At 41.3% G+C, this 12558-nt stretch overlaps 1 protein-coding gene across 5 annotated transcripts in view; it reads left to right on the top strand.

The window, feature by feature from the left end:
- Window positions 1-12558, top strand: part of SPTLC1 (serine palmitoyltransferase long chain base subunit 1) — a 65080-nt gene that overhangs the window by 17031 nt on the left and 35491 nt on the right. For 3 of the 5 annotated variants that reach the window (XM_025423560.3, XM_025423559.3, XM_035700070.1), the window contains 2 exons: window positions 4042-4174; window positions 11225-11354. In XM_025423560.3, coding sequence (XP_025279345.1) covers window positions 4042-4174; window positions 11225-11354 — 263 coding nt within the window. Of the gene's footprint in view, window positions 1-1321; window positions 1590-4041; window positions 4175-11224; window positions 11355-12558 lie in introns of those variants that run through there. The other 2 variants (XM_035700073.2, XM_049093078.1) reach the window with 2 other exon arrangements.

The following is a 12558-nucleotide window of genomic DNA, read 5'->3' on the forward strand; positions in this document are numbered from 1 at the left end:
GCCGTACGATCAGGAGCTTTTCCACCTTCTCATTTTATTATTTGAATATGTGTTTGAGAACAGAGCCAATGGATTTGTCAGATTCCTCTAGAGCTAACAGTCTTGTGCACTCTGGTACTTTCTCTTATCCTACTTGTGTTTTCTTTGAATACATTCAGATCTTTTTTGCTTGAGGTTGTCAACAGTTTCTCCGGATCCACTTTGCATATACAATGCTTACTTAGGTCTTAAACTAAATCAGAATACAACGAATGGCAGGATTTCACGGTGAGGGGTAGTGGCGTTTATCTGTGTTCAACAGCCATTAGTAAACAAATTGTTAGGTTTATTTTTCAAAATATATTCTATCTTTGTTTTAGAGCAGTCAACGGAATCATGATTGCATATTTTATTAGGGAGAACATTTGGTCATAAAGTTCCTAGATCTGCCACTTCTTTGTACTAACCAGTCATGGGATTGTTTTTACAGTGTAGGAGGGGAACAATCCTTGTTTGCACATCTTAGAACATTTTGGCAAGATTCACATAAGATACTGCACGTAAAAAGATTTTGGAAAACATTCAGCCCTGTATTTATGTTCTGATGAGTGCAGAAGTGATATTATTTGGACTTTTAAGAAAAGTTGTCCGAGTCTTGAGGAATTAAAAAAAGCAGTATGTAACGTAAAAGTATAGAAGCCTTAAGAAAAAATTGTAGTTGGTTGTTTTTAAACTGTTCTAAAGTTGACTATTTTATAAGTCTTTCCTTTGGAGGACGACCAAGGCCGGGATACCTCTTATCAGAATAAGAGGAGATCTAGTGGGAAGCTGAAATGAACAAGTGATTGTGATATGAAGTTCTTAAATATCTAAGCTTTGGACAACTTAATTAGAAGATAGCATAACTGCTTTTTTTTTTTCCTTTTAAAAGAAAACCTTTTATTCTACAAATAATTCTATTGTACACTTAAATGGTATATTGGTTTTTCCATGCCAGGCATTACTCTGAGTGTTTCATAGGCATTGACCCGTGGTTCTGGAAGCAGTCTTTTGAGGCAGGTCCAACTGTTACCTGTTTGACAGAGGAAGGACCTCATGGAGCAGTTTCAGGCCTGCCCTGAGTCCACACCCAGTGAGGAGGGAGGCCAGATCTGGAACCCCCTGTGATGACAGCCATGACCAGGCCCCGCCTGGGTGCCAGACATCCTGTACCGGCCCTGAATCCCTTCTCTTAGGTTCTAGTTAGGGAGGAGGTGCAAGAAAGGGCAGCAAGTGCTGGGAGGGACACAAGCTTTCTGGGCAACTCCCTCTGTGGCCTCTCCCCTACCATGTTTGTTCCTAGCAGTGAATCAGAGGACATAGTGCTTTACCTACACATCATGCAGACCTATGGCACCAGTCAGTGGAATGGATCATCTGCACAGAAGACAGACATCAGAAGTAGGAGAACATGGCCTGGCACTTTTCCTCTTTGCTGCCTTGGGTTGAGAGTGTTTTTCATTGCACAGAGTAGCTATCACACATCAGAAGAAGTTGTGCAGCTCTCCGTATCTGCTTGTCACAAAACCTGCTTTGCAAGGCTGCCATCAGCTAAAACCCAGCGTCTTCAGGTATGAGGAGAACAAAGCCAGTCTTCTTTAAACTTTTGGGAAAGGCAAGAATCAGTAAGACGTTGACTTATTGTAGATTCTTCTTAACCACTTTATGGCAGTGATATAAACACAGTTATGTGTATGTACAACAACGAGAATGTTTCTAACATGCAATTTTCATCAACTGGGTAACTAACCCTAAAGCCCTGAAATTGAGCCAAGATGGTTTTACTTTCTCATTGCTAATCAGTGAAAAAAAAAAAAATGAGTCATTTAAAGTAGAGTCCACAGAATGATTTAAAGTCGTTCTTTGCGGTTAGCAAAAATAGTTTGTGTCCATAGCATGCTTTTTCTTTTTGAAATGGAGATACTGGATAAGAGCAGTTCTGGGACTCCCAGTTGTCCATCTGCTAGCTAAATTATGGAGATTTGAGATAGATAGTCCTGATTTAGAGGCCACATTGTCATTCATAGGAGGCCTCCTACGAGGACCTGCTACTGAGGACCTGCTACAGGGATTCTCTGATCAGAAGTAGGGGTGACGAAGACTTGCCTGTAGTGGGCTGCCCAGAGCACCCTAAAGAAGAGGGAAGCGCTCTGTGCTTAGTGTGGGACATGCCCAGTTCTCTGACATGTGGCCACTTCCTCATTCTCATCCAATTTTCTCTGAAACCTTTCACTGGCAGCATGATGTAGAGGGTAGGCAGTCAGGGTCATGTCCTCTGTGGCAGTGATGTCATAGGTCTGATGCTTGAAGACCCAAGCACCCCTTTGATACCATTTGGATCAGATGGGATATAGTCATCTTAACTTTGTTACTATAAAATCCCATGCTTATGTAATGTTGATGGCATTCTGTACAATGACTGTGACCTTTCGATAATGGACATCAAACAACACTTCGTTTGCTTTTTGTAACAGACTCAGTTGACATATATTTATAAATAGGAAGAAGTGTCTTTGGTCTTTTATGTCTACTTGTCTTAGAGGAATTGTGAAAATGAGTTGTTTATCCTATTCCAACCAAGTAATAATAAAATCTATCCTAAAAAGTAGATGAGGGAAGTCCAGTAATCTCAGTTCATTTAATAATCAAACGTGCAGTGACTGTCACATAAAGACAGGTAGTCTGATAAGCACAGGGTGAGGAGAAACACAGTGTGTGTGCCACCTGACAGTGACACCACAGAGAGAGGAAGGTGGCCACTGTGTAGAACTCCACACCCAGGGGAAGCTATCAGGCCTAGTCTGTCCTTCAGCCTCCTGGCCAGAAGCACGTTGATCCTTTCTACACTCAGAAGTACAGCACATGGGCCATGATTGCTGACTGAAGACTGAGAGCACATGATTATAAGCTGAGGGTGTGGGTGGGGGAACTAGCTACCGGACCCAAGATGGCAGGATGCATGGGTGTCATAAACTAAACCCCAATTGATGACAAGGGACATACAATGAGGAATCCAAAAATTTAGCAGCAATACCCAGAAAATAAAATAAAGCACACTTTATGTGTATGCTTACCTTACGCTTGCCAGGGCATGTGGCAGGACTCTGGTTTGTTGTCCAGGATTGGGTCCTGCTGTAGTTAAAAGAGCTAAAGGAACTTTTAAAAATCCTCTTCTCTGCTGGGTATTGCCTCATTTTAGGACTACTTTGAAGTTTTCAGATTCAAAGCTGGTCAGTTCACTGTTGATTTAGACCTTGCTGGGCCCTCTATGCCAGGGCATGCAGCCTCGTGGCTGAGCCTGGGAAGGGGAGTGGCAGTAGAGAACCATCACAAGAAGAGAGAGGGGTACCAGTTTCACAAGCACAGTCCTTCCCGGCTATTACATCAACATTCTTTTCGAGCGGGTCTGTAAAATACTGCATTTCTCTTTGTGCTGTACATTTGAAGTCCCCATTATACTTAAGAAAAAATTGAGACCGAAAAGTCAGTGCTCCTCAGTGATAGCAGGTGCACAGGTGTATGCTGGTGCAGCTATAAAAAGGGAGCACTGTCTTGATGCAGAGTATATGGGGTTATTTTACTCTTTTCCTTTTAAAAGCTGGACACCAGTTTTCTTAATGTCTGGTATGGTGCCTTCTGCTAAAATGCAAAAAGGCTTTTTAAAAATGTGTCACATGTTGGTAGAGCCTCAGTGTGATTGGGTGAGGGAAGTTAAAGCAGGTAAAGTCACAGCCTTGAATCCCATGCTAGAATGACATAGAAGCAAAACCCAGAATTGGAGCCACCCCACTAATGCATTGTAAGGACAGATGAGTAGCTAATTCTGTTCTCAGGTTTTAGAAATAGTTTTGGCCCAGAATTGCCTAAACAAATGTATAATTTTTAACTCAAAAACAGTATCATTTTGGCCATGAGGTGACAGTATTACTAAACTAAACCGGTTGCATTATTTTCTTTATTCTTTACTTAAAGAAAAAGAATTGGAAGGTGTTTTAACCATGTAATATAACCATCTTATTATAGATGTTCACTTGGATTTGGAAGACCGCCTGGCAAAATTTATGAAGACAGAAGAAGCCATCATATACTCCTATGGATTTGCCACCATAGCCAGTGCTATTCCCGCTTACTCTAAGAGAGGGGACATTGTGTTTGTGTGAGTAACTTTACCCATCTTTCTTTTTTTTTTTTTTTAATTTTTATTTATTTATGATAGTCACACACATCGAGAGAGAGAGAGAGGCAGAGACATAGGCAGAAGGAGAAGCAGGCTCCATGCACCGGGAGCCCGACGTGGGATTCGATCCCGGGTCTCCAGGATCGCGCCCTGGGCCAAAGGCAGGCGCCAAACCGCTGCGCCACCCAGGGATCCCTTTACCCATCTTTCTAATCAGAGTTTCTTTAGAAAGAATGGTGCTCTTCCCAGAGAATTCCTTCCTTAGATCTTATCTGCCCTCAGTAGTGCTGACTTTCTGTTGTTTAAAGAAATACAAAGTAACTGCAGTGAAGTAATTGTGCAGCATTGATAAGACTGTCACTAGAAAGATGCCTAAAGCATTTTTTTTTTCTTTACTGATTAGTTTCATTTGTTGCTATTGGGAAAGCCAGACTTACCCTGGGTGAGGCCAGTGCCCTCTCTTCCCTCTGGTTCTGTGATAGTGTCGTGTCCTTGAGAGTCCATGGTCCCCTCCCACAGGGTCACCCAGATTACCTGGCAAAGTCCTCCACTGCTCACCGCCCCACCCCGAGTCCTTGTCTCTTGGTAAGATCACAGAAGCTACGAGCAAATCTGCACACTCGAGCACACGGACACTGACAATGCCACTTTTATGGAGAGCGGAGAGCAGTAGGGTGGAGCAGAGCAACTGGCTACATCCACCGCAGGCACCTCCCCTCCAGCCCAAGCCTCTGTCCTCTTTTGAGTGGACTATTAAGTGACTTAATTTGAGGTCTCAAATTTACTTTTGTTTCCTCTTTTCCTTTTTAATATCTTAGCCAGAATAATCTTTTTTAAAAATGCTATCTGATTATGTCATGCTTAAGAACTTCTGTTGTTCCTGAAATAAAGTTTCCAGTCCTTGTTACCATCTTCTGCACTCTGGACTACTTTTTCAGGCTCATGTTGTAACCCTTTCTTCATGTGCTCATTCTTTAGCCTCATCGGCCCTGGGTGCTAGTTTCCTCTCGCTCTAGGGCCTGTGCACACAACAGTCCCTATGCCTACTGGACGCCTGCTCATCCTGCTCACCCTGCACATATATCACCTCTGTAGGGAAGCCCTCCCCAACCTCTCAGACCAAGCCAAGACCTCAGCTGCATGTGGAGAAAATCTTACAGCCAGAGGAGTTTGCTGTTCTTGTGAATCTATGATCAAATGGGTGCTCATACTGCCCATCAAAGTCCCTCTGCTCCTCAGGACTCCCATAGGCACATGTGTACCTGCACCTGCACACATACCCACACAACCTCCGTGTTCTCTGGTCATCTTGCCTCAGACTCACCGTGCTCTTCTTTTGTTGTGCTTTCATTAGTCTACACTAGTTTATTGCCTAGGATAGCATTTGCTGTTCAGCTGTGCTCAGTAAGCACCAGCTCAGTGAATAAATGAGATTGGCACTTAGAAGCAGAGTCTGAGTGGCCAATGGTCCAGCTTCCTGTGGCCCCTAAACCATCCTCCTGTGTCTCACTGGTGGGCTCCTGCTGGTGCAGCAAGCCGGTTCTGCCTGGGCTTTGGGGTGCATGCAGCCCCTCCTTCTCCCCAGCCCTGCAGCAGCCTGGAAACACTGACAGATGGCCAGGGCCAAAGTGAACATTTCATGTGACCATGAAAGCAGGATTCTCTTAATGTTTTACATGTTAGTTAAAAAATCAAATAAGACTCCTCACAACTAAAGCTGCTGATTTAAACTGTATCTCTAGGTTTTTTCTAGTTAACAATTGCAGACAACCAGTGCTTTCAGTGTCATTTAATGCAAGCACCTCACTTGCAGATCTTTTTTTAATTTTAAGCCTCTAAAACGTATAGTTATAGCTGAACATGTGTACTTCCTTTGTCAGACCACGAATAAGGTCTTGTCTTCTCCATTTTAAATGCTGGGAGGCCCAGGCCATGCTCACCCCCACAAGTAGATGCCATACCTAAGAACTTCAGTTGCCACTCAGTTAGGCAGCTTAATTATTCTCTTACACTTAATTTTAAATATTCTGCCCAGAATTCATTCAGAACTAGGAACACTAGAAGTAATGATAAATTATTTGATAAATTTATTAGGCCTAGGCAATATGTCCGGGGCTTAATTTTTTCCTCTTTGTAAATAGTAGTAAAGCTGTGCCAGCAGGCATCTCAGCACAGTGGATCGTCATGTGCTAAGTTTGTCCCTGTCACTGCTAAGTCTGTGTGCACGTTACTTCATGTACCCTCTTTTAATGGGATATTTTATATTGAGGTAATTGTAGATTCATACACATTTATGACAAATAATACAGAGATTCTGTGCGCCCTTTACCCAGTCTCCCCCAGTGGTTACTTCATGGCTGAGATATTGGCATGGATAAAGTCAGGATACAGAACACTTCCGTCACCACAAAGATCCTTCATGTTACCACACATGTAGGGTCCCCCTTCCCTCCCTACTGCTTATCCCCTGGCAGCCACTAACCTGTTTTCCCTTTTTGTAATGTTGTCATTTCAAAATTGTTAATACAAGTACGGTCATACAGTAAGTAACATTTGGGGATTCACTTTTTTCACTCAGCTTTAGTTGTCTGGAGATCCATCCATGTCGAATGGATCAAGAACCCATTCCTTTTCATTGTTAAATCATATTTCATGGCACATAGGCACCACAGTTGGTTGAATCATTCACCTATTAAGGACATCTGAGCTGTTTCCTGTCTGGGGCTATATAACAAAGCTGCTGTGAATACTTATGTACAAGTTTTCTCTAAAAATAAGTTTCATTTCTGCAGGATGTAAGCCAAGGAGTTCAGTTGCTGGGTCATATGGTATTGCATAATTTTTTGAGAAATTGCCAAACTGTTTTCCAGAGCAGCTGTACCATTTTACATTCACATAAATAATATATAAGTGATGCGTTTTCTCCACATCCTCAGAAACATTTGATGTTGTCATTTTTTTAATTTTAGCCATTTTGATAGGAGTGTAGAGATATCTTACTGTGATCTTAATTTATATTTCCCTGATGGCTAGTGGTGGATGTTTACTTTTTTTGGACTTTGGTCTTGGCATCAGGAGACTATTCCATAACATCTATTGGGATTCCCTCTTGTATTTGCTAGAGAAATTGTATAAAATTACCGTTAATTCATTAAATATTTGTAGATTTCTCCAGTAAAGCCAGCTGGGCTTTATTTTTTGGAAGTATTTTAATTATGAACTCAATCACCTTAGTTCTTAAAGGCTGGTCAAATGATGAATGTCCTATTGATAAGATGTTTGGTGTTTTTCAAGTAATTGGTTCATTTTTTCTCAGTTGTCAAACTTCTATATTTAGTGTTAATTATACTATTTCCTTATTCTTCTAATGTCTGCAGAGCCTGAAAATGATCACACATTTCATTCCTATCTGGTAATCTGTCTGCTCTTTATAGTCAGTTTTGCTACTGGTGGTCAATTTCATTTATCTTTTCAAAGAATCCGCTCTTTGTTTCACTGATTGTTCTCCACTATATTTTTGTTTTCAGGTCTGTTTGCTTTCTGGCATTATTTCCCACCATTTTCTCTCTCTCTTTTTTTTTTTTTTTTTTTTGGCTTCTTTTTTTCTAGGTTCTTTAGTTGGAAGTTTTGATTGTTGATTTGAGACTTTTTTCTAATGTGTTAATGCTGTGTACTACGGAAGTGCTCCTGTAGCCTTGTCCCACACACCTTGATGTGTTTATTTTCATTTTCATTTTTTTCAGTGTATTTTATTTTCCTTTAAACTCTCTTTGACCCACAAATTATTTAGAAGTGTGTTTAGTTCCAGGTGCTTGGAGATTCTAAATTTGTTGCAGTTTGTGTCATGGCCCATGATGTGGTCTTTTTCAGAATGTGTTCCCTAGTCACTTAAAAGAATATTCAGCCATTGTTCAGTGACTGTTTTATAAATGACACTTACATCTTCTTTTGTCTTTTTTTTGTTTTATAAGATTTTATTTATTCATGAGAGACACAGAGACAGGCAGAGACACAGGCAGAGGGAGAAGCAGGCTCCTCGCAGGGAGCCCAATGCGGGACTCGATCCCAGGACCCTGGGATCACACCCTGAGCCGAAGGCAGATGCTCAACCGCTGAGCCACCCAGGCATCCCAACAATTAGATCTTCTTAGTTGATGGTGGTATTGAGGTCAAATCTGTCCTTGCTGATTTTCTGTCTAGTAGTTCTGCAGTTACTATAGTTGTGATTTATCGATTTTTCCTTTCACTTATTTCAGTTTTTGTTTCTCATCTTTTGTAGCTCTGTTGTTTGGTGCAGATTTTCTTGGTTAATTGATCCTGGTTATCACTATGTGATTTTCTCTGTCTCTGGTAATTTTCTTCATTTCAAAGTCTACTTTATCAGATATTAACATAGGGACTTCTGCTTTCTCTTGATGAATGTTGGCATGTTTTACTTATTGTATATATTATATATACATCCACTACTACGTTATTATATATCTTCTTGTATATTTTCTTATAGGCAGGATATTTTTGGGCCATGTTTTAATTCATTCTGCCAATCTTTGTCTCTAAATTGTGTATTTTGGCCATTTACATTTGAGGTAATTATTGGATATATGAGGACATTATATTTTTTGTTTCTTATTTGTTATCTCTTTTTTGTTTTTCTGTTGGTTTTGTCATTTTATTAGCTCAGGTAGAGAAACCTTTACCTTCCTTCACATTCCTCTGCTCTCCTCGTTTATAATCCTTTTAAGTTTTTCCTTCACTTCACATACATTGAAAGCCACATCAGATAGTGCTATAATTTTTACTTAAGTCATCCAAAGTAATTTAGAAAACTCAGGAAGGTAAGAAAAACCTAGTGTATTTGTTCATACTTTTTACTTACTGTGTTCTTTCTTCCTTCCTGACAATCTAAGATTCTTTTGTTTTCTTATTTTTTTCTATAGAGAGCTTCCTTCAGCCATTTCTTTAGAGGATGTCTGCTGGGGACATTTTAGTTTTCCTTTAGGGGGTACCTTGGATTCCCTTCTACTCCTAAAGGATCTTTTTGCTTGTTATATAGAATTCTTGGTTCAGAGTTCTCCTCTTCCAAGTATTTGGAACAGAGTGACATGTTTTTCTGATCTCCATGATTTCTGATGAGGAATTGGTGGCTCAAATTATGTGTCATTTTAGGGGAGCTATTTTCAAGATTTTCTCTGTGTCATTCGTTTCCAGAAGCTTTACTGTAATCTTGGCATTTATTTGTTTGAGTCTACCTATATGAATTTCGTTCAGCTTCTTTATAGGTTTCAGCTTCTTTCCACATCTGAGGCATTGTCAGCCCTGATTTTTTTGACTCCCTGTTCAGCCTTACCCTCTCCTCTGTCTGTCCCCAGGACCCCACTGAGGCCAGTGTGGCATGTTTTGTGGTAGTTCCACAGGTCCCCGAGGTTCTGTTCTTTGGCGCTTATTTCTCTCTGGTTTACTCACGTTGACTAGTTTCTGTTGTTATGTCTGTCCATTCTCGGATTTTCCTCTGTCTTGCCTACCAGCTCTCAGCCACTATACTTTTTCTTTTTCTTTTGGTCATTGTGTTTTTCATTTCTAGTTTTCCCATGTGATTCTTGGTCTCCTGTTTCTTTGCTGAGACTTCCTGTTTTTTCACTTGTTGCAAGCATGGTCCTAAGTGCACACTGGAACCTTTTTGTCATGACAGCTCCAAAGTCATTATCAGGTAACCCTGACATCTGTCAACTCAATATTGGTATTTGTTGATCATTTTCTTTCATCCTGTTTGTTATCTCAGGTTCTTGTTACATCAAGTGATATTTGAAATCAGGACATTTTATTATGTATTCAATTTATGCTTTATTGAAACCTTACGTTAATTGGCTTTCCCTATCACTGTTCCATTAGGGGCAGGGGGGCACTACTGCCTCATTACCACCAGATAGAGTTACAAGTTCAGGGTCCCCATTCTGCCTCCACTGACCCCAGGGTGGGGGTGTTCTCACTTCCACTGGTGTTAATGAAAGTCCTACTCTGCCCTGAGCCTCCTCTGATACAGCCCAAGCTAGAAAGAGGAGGGTACCCCTCTGTGCAGGGGAGTGGAAGTTGGGGCTCTCCATGTGCTCTTCACTACCACCATGAGGGCCACTTGGTACCATCTCGCAGGGATAAAAGTCCCGGATCCCTTCTCTGATACAACCATGGCAATTGTTGGGGTGCCTCTTAGCTTTGTGAGGTTCAGAATCTAGGTACCCTTCAGCCTCTGCTGGTGTGTGTAGGAGGGGTAGGCCCAGGTTTTTCTGTGGCTTGGCAGCAGTCGAGTGCTTTCTGCTTGCTGGGCCTCCCCCTTTCTGTCCCTTTGGCCACAGAGAGCAGGCTTCTGTGAGAACTTTTTTGCCTGTGCTCCTTGGCACTTCCATTTGGCCAACTTTGTCAGCTCCAAGTAAGGGAAGTCCATGAGACATCATTTCTCAGGTCCTTGGCCTATCTCACCTTACCACTTTCAGAGTCTTTTTATGTTTGTTTTATATGTAATATATTTTTTAAATAATACAACTTAATTTCAAAAAAAAAAAATTCCCTCCCTGATTAACCCCATTTAGAAGATCTTACTGAAGTTTCATCTCCAAGACCCAGGGTCAAATCAGTATTACTTCTCTTGGCAAAGGCATGTCAAGTTTGTGCTGGTCAAATCTGTGACCCTGCCGAGGGTGAGATCACCAGTGTTTTATGTGTTTCTCAGAAAGAGAAAATTGCTGTGGGTGAACAGACATGCTATCCATAGTCAGATACTTGCGGAATTCTGAAAGGGTTAAATTCAGCAGGGGTGTGCTTCGTCGAGTAGAATCAACATGGTAGCTATGTGAAAAGCACTTGCAGAGTCAAATGCAAACAATGGTGTGTAAGTGGTCAAACGTGTTTTATTGATTTGCCATGCTCAGGTTAACAAGTGGATGTTGGTCAACTTACAAAAACATGCATTCCTTTTCTGATAATGTTGACAAGGCCGTTTAAAACCCCAATTTGGTGTGTCTCTCTTCCTTGCAGAGATAGAGCTGCCTGCTTTGCCATTCAGAAAGGATTACAGGCATCACGTAGTGACATTAAGTTATTTAAGCATAATGATATGGCTGACCTGGAGCGCCTACTAAAAGAACAAGAGATGGAAGATCAAAAGGTATGATTCTTTTGAAGAAAATTATACAGTTCTTTTGTACTTGCTAACCAGCTAAATTATATATGAAATGGTAATTTGTCATGAAAACTTGCCTGCGGATCACATTTGGATATGAAGTGAGGGCATTCCTGCTTATTAAACGCACTCCGTGTTGGAGAGCCAAGCCTGATTGTAATTGCCTCATCGTTGCCATAATTACATATGGCAGCTTTGAGAAGAGGTAATGTAGGCAGCTTTCTAAAAGAGAGAGAAAAACAGTGTGTGTGTTGGGGGATTGGGAGTGTACTCTGCACTCTACAGAAGTAATACCAGAATGCATTAGTGTGGTGATGAGATGTACCTTGTGAATTCAAAACAAGTTTATTTATAACAGAATAAATCATGTATCAATTAACTGGAAGAAACAGTGACAGCAGATCCTAATACATGAGTTTATGAACAAAGTGACTGTCTCCCTCCAGACACCTTCCCCTGGGAGCTCTGAGCAGCTATTGCCTGCAGGAAACAGTGACCCCAGCCTGATTTCCGTCCACGGCGCAACCTGTGGGCACCTCCCCTTCCCAAGCACATGCACAGGTGTAGACCTCTGAGGGGCAGGCAGTGGGGGTGGAACCAGCTCCTTGGTGTTCCCATCAGAGTGCAGCGGTGGGGAGGTGCCCAGAGCATCACTGGTAGAGTTGTCACTCACTTCCCTGATGACACGGTTGGAGAAGGCAATTCTGATCTGTGGCTCTGCAGCACGAACTGTTGTGTGGGTCTGTACACAGCCTGGGCACCACATCCTTCATCACAAACACTACTTTCCAGAGGACTTTTCCAGGGCAGCTCATTCATTACCAGAGTAATGGATAAAAAATACACATCATGTTCCTTAATTTCGTTAATTTTCATTCTTCCAGATAAGATACATGCATTATTCCTTTAAGATTCTGTTGTCTTTACTTAGGTGATGGCCTAAGAGGAGCTCTTGATGAATACACACTTTGTCCTGATGAATATGCATAGACTCTCACTATTTGATGATAGATATGCTGTAGGCGAATGTTTCATAGTTATGTAATTTAGAAAAATCTGTCAGGAAAGTCTTAGAACTGACCGTTCCACTGATTAATTTCTTTTGACAAATTGTAAAAAGATGTCCCATATTCTGATTCAGTAATAGAATGCTACCAGATTGGAGAACTTGGACTTGAAAATGTGACCA

Source organism: Canis lupus, chromosome 1 (genome assembly GCF_003254725.2).
Source record: "Canis lupus dingo isolate Sandy chromosome 1, ASM325472v2, whole genome shotgun sequence".
In the NCBI taxonomy this organism is placed as follows: Eukaryota; Metazoa; Chordata; class Mammalia; order Carnivora; family Canidae; genus Canis; species Canis lupus.